The sequence below is a fragment of the Electrophorus electricus genome, chromosome 19, assembly GCF_013358815.1.
Source record: "Electrophorus electricus isolate fEleEle1 chromosome 19, fEleEle1.pri, whole genome shotgun sequence".
NCBI lineage: Eukaryota > Metazoa > Chordata > Actinopteri > Gymnotiformes > Gymnotidae > Electrophorus > Electrophorus electricus.
In genome coordinates, this window is record NC_049553.1 from 13,362,228 (window position 1) to 13,379,085 (window position 16,858).

The 16,858-nt window shown below is 49.8% G+C and overlaps 1 protein-coding gene across 1 annotated transcript in view; it reads right to left on the reverse strand.

Annotated features, from left to right (window-relative positions):
• si:ch211-241e1.3 (laminin subunit alpha-3) overlaps positions 1 to 16,858 on the reverse strand; it is a 64,383-nt gene that overhangs the window by 18,110 nt on the left and 29,415 nt on the right. Inside the window, exons 26-44 of the mRNA XM_035536635.1 lie at positions 16,230 to 16,383; positions 15,742 to 15,905; positions 15,535 to 15,643; positions 14,904 to 15,061; positions 11,731 to 11,866; positions 11,254 to 11,380; positions 10,537 to 10,676; positions 8,803 to 8,918; positions 8,277 to 8,488; positions 7,661 to 7,865; positions 7,036 to 7,180; positions 6,322 to 6,462; positions 5,685 to 5,846; positions 5,376 to 5,477; positions 5,129 to 5,212; positions 4,513 to 4,743; positions 1,459 to 1,560; positions 583 to 701; positions 273 to 353 (exon numbers count right to left, since the gene is read on the reverse strand). Coding sequence (XP_035392528.1) covers positions 273 to 353; positions 583 to 701; positions 1,459 to 1,560; positions 4,513 to 4,743; positions 5,129 to 5,212; positions 5,376 to 5,477; positions 5,685 to 5,846; positions 6,322 to 6,462; positions 7,036 to 7,180; positions 7,661 to 7,865; positions 8,277 to 8,488; positions 8,803 to 8,918; positions 10,537 to 10,676; positions 11,254 to 11,380; positions 11,731 to 11,866; positions 14,904 to 15,061; positions 15,535 to 15,643; positions 15,742 to 15,905; positions 16,230 to 16,383 — 2,688 coding nt within the window. The remainder of the gene's footprint in view (positions 1 to 272; positions 354 to 582; positions 702 to 1,458; positions 1,561 to 4,512; positions 4,744 to 5,128; positions 5,213 to 5,375; positions 5,478 to 5,684; positions 5,847 to 6,321; positions 6,463 to 7,035; positions 7,181 to 7,660; positions 7,866 to 8,276; positions 8,489 to 8,802; positions 8,919 to 10,536; positions 10,677 to 11,253; positions 11,381 to 11,730; positions 11,867 to 14,903; positions 15,062 to 15,534; positions 15,644 to 15,741; positions 15,906 to 16,229; positions 16,384 to 16,858) is intronic.

The window sequence follows — 16,858 nt, forward strand, 5'->3', positions numbered from 1 at the left end:
GCTCTAGGACAGGGTGTCCATTTCGTGTTCCCACGGGAGCGTGGGAACAAAGTTTAGTGCCTTGACATGAACACTGAGCACTGCTAGTGGTGAGCTTACTTTTACCACATTATATGAACTGCTTTCAGAGGCTAGACGCTCATACAGAACTTGCCACTAATTCAAGATCAACACTCACTAGCGCTGTATGTGCCATGTGCACGAACAGGGAGTTATTTAGCAGGTGACGCTCACGCCACCATGCTTGTGTTGAAGAACTTGAAGAATCTCACCTCTCGCATCTTTCTCCAGTGTAGCCCGGTTTGCAGAGACACTGAAATCTTCCGTTCACCTCATGACAGCCCACAGCAAAACTACAACACGAAACATCAAACGTGGCATCATTGCACGGCGAGTGGAGCACGTGGAAAAAAATGATAACAAGCTCGACTTCCGCTTGCGACGGAGCTATGCCTTAACGTGCCACGCTGACATACAGCTACTGATGTAAACGAACACGCAGACAGTTAAGGGTGTATGTAAAGCTTATTTCCGAGTGGGGTTTGTTCACGTCATCTCTGGTCCTGGACAGCGGCCACTCACTTGTTGCCGTAGTGACCATGTGGGCAGGGGCAGAGCCGGCAGGTCCTCAGGGCTGCGTTGCCGTGGTAGCCCTCCTTGCATCGCTCACAGTGGTACCCAGCGGTGTTGGCCTGGCAGTTCTATCAGGGCAGACACAGCAGAAACAGGGGTCACTGGGGGGTCACTGATGAGGTTCACCTGACGAAGCTCGCACTCCAACACTCAGTCAGGAATGAAGCTTTTAAAAATCCTGTCTGGAGTTGTTGAAGATCTTGTCAATACTGTGTGCACAGCCTTGTGTTTGTGAGTATGAGTGTGTGTGTGTGTGTGGGTGTGTGTGTGTGTACACTTGTGCATTCAGGTTCCCACTTGTTCAGATGTGTCTGCATCTGTGTACATCCATATCAGCTCAGATGCTTCTCTGATCTTTTCTTATATTTTTTTACACCAAGAAGTTGTTCTAACACTAGAGGTCAGGATCTGACCCTGAACACTAGAGGTCAGGATCTGACCCTGAACACTAGAGATCAAGATCTGATACGGTCCCAAACTACAGTGTAAGTCCCTGAGAACTAACAGATAAAGCAAGCACGTCTAAAGGGTTCTGTGGGTTTGAATCATGACCTCATTTAGCTCTCAGGAAGCAATTATTATGTCCACATCAACTAAAGCAGCACTGAGCTTTTTAAGCAAATCATTTCCTGTAATTTGGCAGGTAGAAAAGCACAGTAAGAGAAATAAAACGCCAAAGCTTTGGTGAGTGCTCTCTCAGGGGTCACTCTGACGGTGCTGTTACCATACTGAAGGAAGCACGGTGGCACAGTAATGTATGAATGGAAAAACGCTTGAATGCGTTGCGTGTGTGTCTGTGTGTGTGCGCGCGTGCGAGTTTCCTACCCGGCATCTTCCTGTACTTTCCTCACAGTCATCTGAAAGTCCATTACAAGCGCAGGGCACACAGCGGTCACTCCTGTCTCTATAGTAACCAGGAGCACATCTCTGTGTGGGGGAGAGAGAGGGAGAGAGGAGGGAAAAGCACAAAGTGAGAGACAGAAAGACAGATTATTTATAATGGGCATAATACTGTTCAGTTATATAGAATATGTTCCTTCTCAACAACATGTCACAAGATTCATGTCACATGTCACAGCAGTACACAGCAGTACACAGTAACTCAAACTCTACTGACCAGTCAATCCTCATAACCTACTGCAACAACATACTTTTTCTTCTGCCATGCCTGACAGACCATACTGCTTCAAGAGGGGACGTCAGTACTGAATAACTGCTCTCATAATAACTCAAAGACCAGGCTTAGTCTAGCCTAAATCCATGGTCTAGTCTAAGACTTCTAACCTAAATCCATAGTCTAGTCTAAGACTTCTAACCTAAATCCATGGTCTAGTCTAAGACTTAGTCTAACCTAAATGCAAGTAATCAAAACTTTAGTAGCACTGCCTACAAAATCACCCACTGACCAAATGTCATCCAACCTGATCCCAAACCCCTCCAGTGACCCTTGATTTTACCTTGGTCACCAGTCCAGGAATATCAGTTCTCTGTGGGTCTCGGTCATTTAGAGAAGGGAACTGAATCCTCTGCGAGTCTTGGTCATTTAGAGAAGGGAACTGAATCCTCTGCAAGTCTTGGTCATTTAGAGAAGGGAACTGAATCCTCTGCGAGTCTTGATCATTTAGAGAAGGGAACTGAATCCTCTGCGAGTCTTGGTCATTTAGAGAAGGGAACTGAATCCTCTGCGAGTCTTGGTCATTTAGAGAAGGGAACTGAATCCTCTGCGAGTCTTGGTCATTTAGAGAAGGGAACTGAATCCTCTGCGAGTCTCGGTCATTTAGAGAAGGGAACTGAATCCTCTGCTCAGTCAGAGTGGGCTTGTGAGCGGCCTGCATCCTGTCCAGATTCTCCCTCCACGGGTGTCGCGAGGTTCTGTGGAAGGGTCGGGGTCCGGCCAGGCACAGGCCCAGGAGCGCCCAGGCTGCAGCCAGCCGGAGAACTCCGCCGCTCCTCGCCATCCCCGCGCTCCGCTTCACACACTTCTGCACCATGCCGTCGTACGCAGCTGAAACTAACTGTATGTGAATGTGTGTGAGGGCAGGTGTGTTTTTAATAGGAGAGCGCGACAGGACACACCCTAAACACGTGCTCATACATGAATCAGACGGGGCAGCAGAGGAAGCACAACTCACAGAGAGCACTATGACAGCACAGAGGATGTGTACACACACACCACACACACACACTTAGAATGCACTGGAAACCCTCTCCACAGTATACAAAAACACAGACAACCAGAATAAAGCTTCATGCAACAGAAGAATCCTTCTGAGCAAGTGCACCAGGACCCATGAGCACGGTGGTGGACTGCATGTGTTTGAATAGTAGCAAAGACAAACAGAGAAAACTGTGCAGTAGGGGCCAGTCATTCACAGTGAGGAGCAGCTTTAGAAACACAGGCAGTGCTAAACGTACTGATGTGTGTGTCTAAGATAAAGGTCGCCAACTCAGACCAGATAGTTCAGATTCAGACAGTGAGTACATGTGGTACTCATTCTTGAATCACACAATCCAGATCATCAGGCACATGGCGCGTAGAGCCGACAGGGTGTGTCACTCCACACACGCACACACACACACACACGCACACACTCACACACACACACACACACACTGTGTACAAACTGACTGACTGTCCGTTTTTCGTAATGTACATCGACCGCGCCCTACCCAAAGGTGTCCCGGCACGCCCTGTGTATGTGTGTGTGCGTCTGAATTATTCATCCCCACAGGCTATAGACTTTGAACTTCTGCTCCCCTCTCCTTTTCTGGGCAAGTTCTTACACTACAGTGTGCGCAGAATTGTGTCGCTATTGCCATGGCTACCGGCAGCAGGAAAACAACAGCAGGAGCATAGCACCCAACCATATCATTGTTTTACATCAGTCTGACACACAGACTTGGTAACTATGGTGAAGGTTAAAGGTTATTAAGATTGGCCAGCTGAGTGGTTAATTGGTCGAGTATTCTGATACTCACAAAAAGAGAACATTCCTGGGATGAGGGGATTCCTGATAACCACAAGAGCTGCCTGAAGCACTTGTTTAGATTTGTGCAAAAGTACTGACCTTTCTAAACATATTAAAATATTCCACATTGAGCTTGTTTTTACTTTTGATCAAATACAGCCAGTTTACTTCAAAACAAAGTACTAAAGGCAGCACTAGCTTAATTTCTTAATGAAATAAAATAAATAAAAAACCCCAGTTTATCATCTTTGTTCATATATCCAGCCTTGTGTAACAAAAACAGCCAACCTATTTCTCTGGTCATGTTTGCAGGGTTTTTCCACCATTCTTTTACCATATATGGTCTGTCCTCCATACTCTCTGGAAGTGCCCACTGTGACATCACAAGGTGGGTGTGGCATGGCATGTCGGGGCAGCTGGACGGCAGCGTTGGCTTAACCCGTCACTGTAAAGCTCAGCTTTATTCAGTCTCCTAACACTGCTCTTGATTGGCTTAGAAAGGAGGAAATTCCGTCCTGCATTTTAGAGGCAATTTGATATTTCAGCTTTGTGTTTAAACCACAACTTTATGTGTTTCTTGTACAGTATACAAAGTTTCTTTGGTTAATATTCCATAACACTCTGCCTAGAAGAGTTTGGCACAGAAGGTCCTAGTAACAATAATTCAGAGTAGTGCTTTGAGTGACCTGCTCACAGCCTGCCCATCTGATACCCACTCCATGATGGAACCAGAGATCAAAATCACACCGCAGTGACCTGAGTCAAAACAAGAAAGGAGACGCTACCGCCACCTGAACCACTCCAGAAGAAATCCAGAATGAGGCTCTAACACGGCTATCTTAAATAAACATCGCCACCAAACGAGGAAGTGCTTAAAAAAACCGCAAAAAACAAGCGACGCCGCCCTCACCTGGCAGGAGCCTCCGGCGTACCGTGGGGGACAGGCACACACTTCCACGGTGTGGGCGGGGCTGCCGCTGCCCGCTATGCTGGCCTCCTCCAGTCCGGCCCCGCCCACACTCAGCCGTTGGCTGCTGGAGAAGTGCAGGGCGCGGAGCCACACCCCCTGCAGTCCTGCGAGCACGCGCATCATGTCCTCCCTCGACGCGGGACGGTTGGTACCGGAGTGCCGGAAGTTGCCCTGTTGGGTTAAAAACAACAGTAGATTCAAATAAGGAAAATCTCCCCTCGGCAATTCCACATTAAGGTTTCTAGCAAAAAGTCAAGGTTACATATTTGGGAATCAGCGCGCACCTGCTACCATCCTTAATGAAACCCAGAACGCTGTGCTTTATTTCCCTTTTTTTTGGAAGAAATTGCTTTGAAAAAATGTCCCAATTAAATGTGATAGTTTCCCCGTGGAGCTGCACTGAGAGATGATATGACCCGCTAACAAAGTGAGCCATTGCCTCATCCCAAATTCCACGCTGGACTGCTAACTGGAAACAGCTGTCTGCAGACACACCTCCACGCAGGGGCGACCCAGTCATAAAGTCTGTAACCCACCCGAAGGGACATGGCGTTACCTCGACGAGCTGCACCCGGCCCTGGTAGGGTCTGTCTGGGGTGGGAGACTGAGGCTCCTGGTACACCAGCGTGACATTCTGGCCCTGGGAGAAAAAAAAACAACAACACAGCGACCTTACATGCGAGCGAGCTGCCGTGCTAGCGAGAGGCAGCGCTGACACTAAGCTGGGACTGATCTCCTCCTAGGATAAGCACAAACGACTCGTCTGTTTGGAATGTGGGTTCAGCGGGGAACGTGATAAACACCTTGAGAAGAACTTCAGGCTGTTTATCCAGCAACTTCATCCCCTCATGAGGAATGCCAAAAGATTTGGTCTGATACGTCAGGTAGCCCCCATATGACGACACCTGAAAAACACACAAAGTCACATATAACAGCCTGCTGCTACCTGCCCTCATTGTTATTGCTATTATACGGCTCTTGTTGGTTTATATGAATGAAAATGTAACTCGATATGTACACAAATGTTTCTCCTTTGGAATAACTCCTTTCAGACAGTCTGGAAGCTCAAATTTAAAGGTGCAGTTATTTGCTTCCTTCAGTGTGCGGGTCACCTTGTCCCCCAGGTACGTCTGCGGCAACACCCAGTACAGCTGCACCACAGACGGAGAAAGCTCCTGAACGTCGGCCACCACAGTGTTGCTCAGAGGGTTCAGGACAGATCGGACCTCTTCCAGCTCAGGGGTCACCAGGCGCCATGACCGCATGTCTACAAACTGGAAAGTAGCAAATAAGAGCGAAAGAGAGAGAGAGAGAGAGAGAGAGAGAGAGAGAGAGAGAGAGAGAGAGAGAGAGAGAGAGAGAGAGAGAGAGAGAGAGAGAGAGAGATACAGAAAGATTGAAAGTCAGAGAAAGACAGAACGAGTGAGAACGATAAGAGGATGTCATGGTAACTGTGTCATTCATCAGGGTATTTCTTTAGAGAAACAGGCAAAAAGTGAGTAGAAGAGGCAGAGAATGTTCTGGAAAGAAATGGTACCATTATAGGCAGCATTCTGGCTGACTGCATGTATGTGTGTGTGTGTTGGGGGTAGTGGGGGGGTAAAGATGGGTTATAGTTAACTCGTCAATCACAAAAAGGGGCATACACACATCTGTCAGCAAGGTTTGAAAAGCGTGGAAGGCATACACATGTTCAGACACACACAGATGCATGATCACACACACACACACACACACACCTACACACACCTTTGTTCTGCGTTTTTCTGAGCTGTGGCACTGATGGGTGACACCAAAGCAGAAGCACTCTGTGCAGCCTTTGGGGTTGGCGGGGTCAAAGTGGAAGGAGCCCCTCCGACACATATCACAGCGTGGTCCCTCCACATTACTCTGGATAACACACGACAGGACAGGAGACGCACAGTCACACCGAGACCCGGGCGCACCGTATACGCGCAGCTCCACGGCCCATGGCCGTGCATGGGTGATTCCCAACAAGTCCTCATAATGTAGGTAATGGCCTGACCGTGTCAGCTGCCCTGGGGTTCACTAGTCAGACAGAAAACATGTGCAAATGTTCTTTGACGTGAACGTAAGCAGTAATTTCCTGGTTTGGAGGATTACATTGTAGCTGTTAAACTAAGGTACCATAGATGACATTGGACATGTGTGTGTGCCTTCTGAAATTTTAGAGAGAATCCTGCACCACTCCTACGTCACTCTCATACCACTCCTACCTCACTCTCGCACCGCTCCTACGTCACTCTCGCACCGCTCCTACGTCACTCTCGCACCACTCCTACGTCACTCTCGCACCACTCCTACGTCACTCTCGCACCACTCCTACGTCACTCTCGCACCGCTCATACGTCATTCTCGCATCGCTCCTACGTCACTGTTCTATCACTCTTGTGTGAACAGGATGCAGTTTTTCATCTGGAGTGGTGAGGTTGTGCTCGTCACCTTGCAGAGGCAGCGGCCGTTGGCAGGGTCACAGATCTGCGGCATCACCCCACCACTGTCGCATGAGCACGGAGCACAGTCCGGAAAGCCGTGATAGCCGGCCAGACACCGCGAGCACTGCCGCCCACCTATTCTGGCCTTACAGCTGCGACACGCAAGCACATGGCACACTTCATACACACACTTCACGGAGGCACAACATAAACAGGTAAAAAAATAACTGCAGGTGTGTAGGCCAACTACATAAGAGGCCAACGTCTTAGCATCTCACATCTCAGAAAGCTGAGAAAGTAGTTTTACAGATATGTAAGGCAGCACCATCAGAAGGGTCCATACAAGGAACAGGTTTCAACAGCATTAATTAAGACGTGAACAGTGAAGACTGGTCCTAGACCAGCTCTCTGAAGTATATCTGCCGCTTCTCTATGTACCCTCTACATCACAGGCCTCTGCAGAAGGCCAGTGGGTAGTTTTAACTGAAACATTACTTTACTGCACAGTGCAACATCTTCCCTGCTCAGATACGTCCCATTGTCCGACTCTGAATATTTTCATAAGGCGAATCAGCTTGGCTGTGACTCACGCGCACTGGGAAACACTGGTTCGGCACATGGCTGTGACTCACGTGCACTGGCCTGTGGTGACATGGCACTGGCCTGAGTCTCCGGAGGGAATTCCGCTCAGAGAGCAGTCACAGTTCTCGCAGCCCAGCAAGGGGTGATAGCTGAAGGTCTGGCCCTTACACACGTCACATGCGGGCCTCACTGTCTGCGGGGGGCAGATACACTCTCCGGTGACCTCGTCACACAGACGCCGCCCACACTCGCATGCTGCAGGTGGAAGGAAGGTCCGGCGGGGGTTAGTGGACGGACGCTGATGGGAGCTGGAGTCAAATCTGATAAACTGGTTTAGTAGCTCTGCTCAAGTTCGGTTAGTTGCTACCAAAAGGACCATCAAAAAAAACAAAAACCTTTCGAACTGTTTATAGTGGAATTTTATCCACCCTGTTCTGTATTGAAAAAGGGAGACAAGAAATTGCAAGAGTCTCGAAATCCATTTCAAATTCACTTTGTAAATAGTAGCAGCAAAGTAGCAAAATCGATTTGAATGTGAGCGTATATTGTCAAGAATTTTGCTTAAAACTGTTTGTATGCTTTGAAGCATCCGTTTTCTTCCTCTAGCTGAAGTACGACTAGTGAGCACGGTATCGGTATTGAACTCCACCAGCAGAGGGCACTCACGTCTGCAGTAGGGGAAGCCGTAGAAGCCTGTGGCGCAGCGGGTGCACTGCCGGCCAATGACGTGAGGCCTGCAGTGACACTGGCCTCCTATTGGCTCACAGGTAGGGCTTGTTGAGCCGGCTTTGTCACAATAGCAGGGCAGAGCGCCGTCGTGGTAGTGGGCAACCAGGGAGCGGGCCGACGTCTTGCAGAACTCCGAGGAGGTGCGGGGGCTGTGGGAGTACAGCGAGAATGACGGAAATGCAAACAGACCGGATCATTCTTTAGTCTTAGCTAACGGTAAGATGCATTAGCTGGCAAACTTTCTGGAATGTCAGGTTGTCCAAACATGACTACGAGACTCCTTGGAGCCCAACACAAGTGTTCATGATGAAATGCAAAGCAAGTTCAACGAGAATGAACACACGAAGCCATGACCCTAACTGGAGAGCATGTGTACATGGGTCTTGATTTATTCAGAAAGCACAGCACACAAAGTTTAGCTGGGAAACAGCCATGGAGATGAACCGTGTCCGTGTGCACATACTCAATGGAAAAGCCCTGAGCACCACACTGGCTGGCGAAGTCGGAAGACTTATCCCGAGCTTCCGGGCTAAGGAGCTCAGGGCGGTAGGTGTCCTCTGGAAGCACCAGGATGGAATCCTTCGACGAAAGCAAACACAAACAAAGCACAAGGAGAAGAATCAAGACGAAGCGCGTCATTACAAAATCCAGTTCAGTGATTATTACTTTTGATTAGATAAACATGGTCTGCAACCTTTCTTCCTATGAGTGGTGCACACACAACACACACACACATATATATATATATATATGTGTCCAAAATGTGGAAAATCTGTGTACTTCACTATAATTTTGAATCTCTGTTCTTGTACTGATGCGACATGTCAAATAAGTGACTGAAAGCTTGAAAGCGCTGAGAGGCAGTTAGGGGAGGACGCTCTGTGAGACAGGCACTCAAGCTGCCGCAGAGCAGTGAGACAGGCAGTCTGTGAGACAGGCACTCAGGCTGCCGCAGAGCAGTGAGACAGGCAGTCTGTGAGACAGGCACTCAGGCTGCCGCAGAGCAGTGAGACAGGCAGTCTGTGAGACAGGCACTCAGGCTGCCGCAGAGCAGTGAGACAGGCAGTCTGTGAGACAGGCACTCAGGCTGCCGCAGAGCAGTGAGACAGGCAGTCTGTGAGACAGGCACTCAGGCTGCCGCAGAGCAGTGTGACAGGCAGTCTGTGAGACAGGCACTCAGGCTGCCGCAGAGCAGTGAGACAGGCAGTCTGTGAGACAGGCACTCAGGCTGCCGCAGAGCAGTGAGACAGGCAGTCTGTGAGACAGGCACTCAGGCTGCCGCAGAGCAGTGAGACAGGCAGTCTGTGAGACAGGCACTCAGGCTGCCGCAGAGCAGTGAGACAGGCAGTCTGTGAGACAGGCACTCAGGCTGCCGCAGAGCAGTGAGACAGGCAGTCTGTGAGACAGGCACTCAGGCTGCCGCAGAGCAGTGAGACAGGCAGTCTGTGAGACAGGCACTCAGGCTGCCGCAGAGCAGTGAGACAGGCAGTCTGTGAGACAGGCACTCAGGCTGCCGCAGAGCAGTGAGACAGGCAGTCTGTGAGACAGGCACTCAGGCTGCCGCAGAGCAGTGAGACAGGCAGTCTGTGAGACAGGCACTCAGGCTGCCGCAGAGCAGTGAGACAGGCAGTCTGTGAGACAGGCACTCAGGCTGCCGCAGAGCAGTGAGACAGGCAGTCTGTGAGACAGGCACTCAGGCTGCCGCAGAGCAGTGAGACAGGCAGTCTGTGAGACAGGCACTCAAGCTGCCGCAGAGCAGTGAGACAGGCAGTCTGTGAGACAGGCACTCAGGCTGTGGTACCATCCCTCCTTATATGGATGCAAACCGATATGGCCGTGTGGAAGAGAGCCTTCCCAGCTCTGGTATTCTAATGCCAGCGGACTGCATCAGACTGGATTAAAGGAATGTTTTGGAAAAAAAATGCACTTCCATCGAATGGAGTCAATCGGCCAAGACATGTTAGCTATCCAAATTTTGCTTCTTTAGTTTTTGGATTCATGCCAGAGGCAGAGCTAACAAACGACAGAAGCCTACAAGCAGCGGTAAACAGTATGTCAACTACAGCATACAGGCAAGATAAAGATGAGAAAATTGGCTTCCCCCCAAAAAACTTTACTAGGGTGTTAAAGAGGGACAGACTTCAAAGTTAAACAGCAAGCATGGAAGAGCGAGACCGCGAAGGTTGGGACTGCTGACCAGGGTTAGAGTTTTTCCCTCTGGAATCTTCAGCGTGATGCTCAGTGTGTGCCGCAGGACATCCAGAGCTATGCGGCGCTCTGCTATGACCACAGCCCTGCAGCCGGACACGGCAGGGCAGAAGGTGGCGTTCAGCCGGCCTGGGAAAGGGAGCCAAGGGACAGGGGGGTCACAGGCCTGCGGATCAGGTTCTTCCCAAACACTAGAAAACATTCCAGAATTCCATTATAATACCACCAGTGTGGTCACTTACACAGACAGATGGAGAGACAGATAGAGAACAGAGAAAATGCACCCATATTAGGTCACACAAAAATGTCAGAGTAGCAGTGCCCATGTTAAATCTTTCGACGTTTGTATGCCACAGCACTTTAATGAGACCATGAGTCATTGAACATACGGGCAATGTGGGCCAGTGAGAGGTTCTGAGGGAGAAACACTTGGCAAAACGCTTATGTGGGGCATGACGTCATTCACTTTCACTCTAATCTCACGCATGAAGTCCTGCGTCTGCCAAGCACTTTAAAACTGAAAATGAAACACTGTTTCTGAGTAATCAGTTTGAACTGTATCAGGGATCTGAAAGGGATGAGAGGAGTCTAAGCAGTGCTGGACTGATCTGAGAACAGGGGGTGTCCTCGCGTTACCAGGGATCTGAGAGGGATGAGAGGAGTCTGAGCAGTGCTGGACTGATCTGAGAACAGGGGGTGTCCTCACCTGACCAGGTTTTGCCCGTGTCCAGTCGGACGTCCACAGGGAAGGTGGGATGTTCTGGCTGGCAGTATTGCACAACAAACACGTACCTGCCCGCCTGAGACAGCTGCACACTCAGCTCCACCTCAGTCTGTATGCGCGTGCACACACACACACACACACACACACACACACACTATATGATTATTTTTTATTTTCCCACTCCTGAGAGCACCTTAACCACCCACTTCATACAGGACAGTAACAACAACAACAACAACAACAATAACAACAACAACAACAATAATAATAATAATAATAAATCTTAAGTTAAGCCTGCACATATCACAGAGAGTACAATTTACGGGCTGCAGTTCTTTATGAGGTGTAGAAGCTTCATGAGATGAAGGGTGATACCCTGTGAGAGGTGTAATACTGTACTGCACGGTAGCTGGGTTTTTGAGGGCAAATGTGGGCATGGAGTGGGGGGAGGTGGGGTACCTGGGGGGACTTGAGCAGGAGGCCGTCACACCTCCCCAGGGCCCGGCCGGAAGATCCGGCCGGCCGCGTCACGGAGGCAGAGTCCAGGACAAGCGCCGTAGGAGGAGTGGGGAACTGACTCTGTAAACAGCGCTTACTGATGGGCAGAAAAGCGGGCGGGAGGTAGGGGCAGGGTTAGGGAAGAAACAAACATGTCGTTAGTCTCCGGTGGCTCCACAGAAGCTGGCAATCTGTCATCTTCCCTCACGGCTCCACAGATGTGTAACTCATTTCCCATTACTCCAGCACCTAGTAGCAGAAGAATGAGAAAACGTCGCCACTGAAGAGAAGATCCACACCCAGCAGGGCTGGAGAAAATCAGCCCGCCGAAGGGCGTGACCTGCTACAGGTCAGCGATGCGTCGTGAGCCTCGGTCTGCAGAAAGGCATCATCTTCCCTCTGAGCTCAGGAAAACGCAACAAATCCTCCACTGCTTGGCAGCTATGATCTGATCCAACTTCTGACTCCTGAATGCCACTCATTGGTCCGCTGGATATTTTGAATGGAATTCAGGGCTGGCGTAACTCAGGCCTGGCCTATTTTCATGGCATGGTTACATAATAACTATAGAAATAAAATATAAATTCTACAATATTGTTTGATATGGTTATAGGTATAGAATATAAGACATAAAGAGGTGTAATGCACAAACATCCCTATAGGGGGCACTGTAAAATATGACAGCACCTCCAACAGAGGGAAAAGGCTTTAATTACAGCACCTCACAGTCTCCGACATGTTGGAGCACAGTTATCTGGGTATGAATGTGTGTTTTGATCAACACGCTCACAGTAATCATCCTCTGACGCTCCCGCTTAGAAGGCAAAAAGCAAAGGTGCAAAAGAATAAGGAAGTTTGTATTTTTAGATGTTTATAACAGCTCCCTCCAGTCTGAGCTAAGGACCAGGAATCAGTACTCTCTCTCTCTCTCTCTCTCCCTCCCTCTCTCTCTCGCTCTCCCCCTCCCTTTCTCTCTCTCTCTCTCTCTCTCCCTCTCTTGCTCTCTCTCCCTCACTCTTTCTCTCTCCCTCACTCTCTCGCTCTCCCCCTCCCTTTCTCTCTCTCTCTCCCTCTCTCCCTCACTCTCTCTCTCCCCCTCTCTCCCTCTCTCTCTCCCTCTCTCGCTCTCTCTCTCCCTCCCTCCCTCTCTCCCTCTCTCTCTCCCTCACTCTTTCTCTCCCCCTCACTCTCTCCATCTCTCTCTCTCTCTCCCTCACACTCTCTCTCTCCCTCTCTCTTTCTCTCTCTCTCTCCCTCCCTCTCTCTCTCGCTCTCTCTCCCTCTCTCGCTCCCCCCCTCCCTTTCTCTCTCTCTCTCTCCCTCCCTCTCTCTCCCTCTCCCCCCTCTCTCCCTCTCTCTCTCCCTCACTCTTTCTCTCCCCCTCACTCTCTCCATCTCTTTCTCTCCCCCTCACTCTTTCCATCTCCCTCTCTCTCTCCCTCACTCTCTCCCTCCCTCTCTCTCTCTCTACCTCTCTCTCTCCCCCTCCCTCTTTCCTTGCTTTGTTTCTCCTTTTCTCATTCTCTTTTCACTGTTTACTGTTCATGTGTGTGTGCTCTAGCCTTTTATTAGCCCTCTCCCTGTCTCCTCTGCTCAGCCACGCCCTTTCTCACATGCTTCTGTAAGGCCTCCATCGTCGTCGTCCTTTCCCACATTCCCGCGCCGCCCTTATCTCGAATGTGGGCCGGCCGCTCACTTTCCCAGGTCGGCCCACGGCGTCTTGGCGCAGGTTTCCCAGCCTTCCGCTTGGCCATTATTGTTTTGTTTCAGGAAAACTGCACTTGAGCAGAAAGCTAGCTGGCACGGCTTTATACAGAAGCCTTATCTCCCCGGCTCTGGTAATCATGTTTACCGCTGCCTAGGGCTATGGGTCAGCAAGAAGAGGAAGCAGACGTAAACCTGGAAAACAACACCTCCCACCCCCTGTGCTTTCGGGTTCATACATTTCAACTTTATATTCGTGGTTGTCCCTGCTGCCACACGAATAGCTGCAGTTGAAGTGTCCAGGCCGTAGGGACATACACTGTTAAAAGACAGCCGGAACAGGCCTCAGTGAGGCAAAGGCTAGAAAGGTCATGTGAAGGTCGAAAGACCCCGGGGCAGAGACCTGGAAGGGGGCGGAATCAAAGCTCCTGCTGCCGCTAATCCTGGTGCTACTGTGGTTCCATCTCTGCTGCTGTGCCGTGTCAGAAAGGAGCACTTCATTAGCATATTATTAGCATATCATCAGCACTTATTAACATGTATAAGCTTGTGCTCTCAAAAGAAGTTGAAGTCTATCAGTTTAAATGCATTTCATAAACAGCTGATAGATTTTATTAGATACCAAGAAAGTGCTATCAGTCTAGAAGTAATGACAAAGAGGGTAACAGGAAAAAAGGAGGAAATTTGATTTCCACAATATTTATTATTATTTCCTTATCATTAGCCGCATCAAATTAATCATGATGTGTCATGTGACATATCACATGACACAGACTGACAATCATGGATTATTAGCACATCCACTGAGATTGGCTTGTCAAAGTCTGGGCTCTAGTTCTCCCCTAGCTGGGTGTCTGGGCTTTCTGTAGGTTGACAAATTTTGCCCTGCTTTATAAAGACAGTGAATATGATCACCTAAAACTGGAAAGTAACGACCAGTAACACCTTTCAGACAGGACAACATGTCTTGTTGCTGTGGGAAAAAAAAAAAAAAAAAGAAAAATTGCAAATCATAAAACATCAGGGTTTTTTGGAGTGCGCAGGCTTATTATTAAGCTTGCAGACAAAGTGAACACCCTGTCATTAGGCTTGGCCTGTGCCCCGGGCCGTGAGACGAGAGGAAAGTAGGAGCAAAGATGTAGAGAAGACAGTAAACACAGGAGGCAAACACGCTCCAGGTGAGGTGCACATCTCTGGGTGCGGAACGCAGAGTGCCACACCTGCACAGCAGATGGGCTCCTTTCAACACCCCTCCACCACCATGTGCCCAGAAATGAAAAGGGTGGAGAGAGCACGCTGGAGTAGCCTGGCGCATCTGATCTGAGTTGCTGTTTCCCATGAAGAAGACTACATGTCAACGCAACAAAAGCTTGACACGGCTGTTGGCACGGTGATGCGGGTAAACGCGCCGCAGGCGGGACGAGACTTACCTGTCCCCTGCGAAGCGTCCATGGACCGACACACACAGCACCTTGGGATGAACCAGCTCCATGGTGAAAGCAACGGAAGGAATGGCAAACACTCGGTACTGTGGGAGGAGCACACGCGCACACACACACACAAACGCATAAACACAAAGACACGCATGCTCACACATACACACACACACACAACGTATGACGGGTGATGCTGGAGACACGCACGTAAATAATACATCTTAAAAGTGTTTAATCATATATACTGTAGTAAACAGGGCTAATGCTGCTAATACTACATAAAAAACAGCAAGGTCCAGCTAGCATTATGCAAAGGCTAACACTAGCTTACACTTCTACTGTTAGTCCTACAAGCTTTCTTGAATATGTGGTTCACTAAATCATGAACAGTGCCTTCAAATACATTTACATTACCCTGACACTTTTATCCAAAGCACCGTACAATTCTGACTGAACACAGTTTGAGTAATTGAGGGTTAAGGGTCTTGCTCAGGGGCCCCACAGTGGGAACCTTGTTATGGTGGGACCTTCTGATTACTAGTCAAGTACCTTAACCACTGACCTACCACCGCCCTGACTAAAGATCAGTCATCGTCTAATGTGGTCTGATGAAGCCCTCTCTCACCAGCAGGACGGAAGAGGTGGGTGACCACACCAGGATGTCAGCCTTGGGCGGGAGCAGGAGGTGAGCGATGCGGTCCTGTGCGTCGAGCACCACGGAGCGGCAGAGGAAGCTAAAGCGCGGGACACAGTTTACACAGCTGAGGCCCGCCGTAGGACTGAGAACGGTTCGAACTGACCGAGGAGAAGAAATGAATCTCAGCACGCTCACCTGTAGGCACAGCTATAGATGTTGGCCACCATCTGAGTCTGGTTCCACGGCCAACCGCTGACCGATACGATCACGTTCTGAATGATGTCCACCTCGCTGGCGTACTCTAGAACCAGGACGTGGGAGCCGGACTCGGGGATGTGCAGAGTCAGCCGCAGCTGGGCCTGTGCGCCGGAGGTCGGAATTCCCGGCGCGTCACCGCCAGCCAGCGTGGAGGACGAGAGTGAAATAAAGACAGAGTCATACTCCGGCAGACAGCCCAGACAGGGTACAGGCTGCCCCAGCTCCCAGCATGCCTGGGCCAAGCAGTCAAGACGCCTGAGAAACGCATCCAGGGGTGCTGGCACCTGGCACATAGCCAAAACAGGCCCCTGCTGACTGGGCAGGGAAACCCTCAAGAACATTACAGGCACATATACAGAGCGCACCGTGATGTCTGGGTGTGTGCGGGTGGCACGTATAACCCCACAGCCAGCATCAGCACCCACCTGTCGCCCGCTGATGGAGACCAGCTCGGGGTGGTCGGCTGTGGGCCGCCGTATCCGCATCTGTGTCCGCCGGCGGCCCCGGACGGACGTCACACCCCGAGAGGCCAGTACAGACGGGAACCTGTCCATCGGCACGTGCTCGTAGAGGAGACAGCTACAGCAGACACACACCCCGGCAAATCCCACGCAGTCAGGAGGTGAGACGAGACACAGAGAGGGAAGAGAACATGTGCCGCAGGAACCCTGACTCACAGAACTTAATCGCTCGGTTGATAATCAGGGGTTCTTACCAACAAGGTAGTAGTTTTGCAGTGCCTTTCTTTAAATTTCTTCTACGGTCAGATCAGTGTCTTCCTTACACACTATAACTTTCGTTCAATGCTTGACAAAGCCATAACATCAACCTTTTGATGTCCTGCTTAGATTTAGCAAATAGCTTTAGCCTCACCACTTAACAGCATATTAGAGAGTTAGAACCAAAGGCACGGACTAGACAAATAACAGAGCGTTGATCCAGTCTGACCTCATTTTACCTGTATGACAGATGTTTGATACCTAACAAAACCAAAACATTCTGCTTTTGATTTTCAGCTAATCTGCATAAAATCTTCATGTTACTACGTATCAGA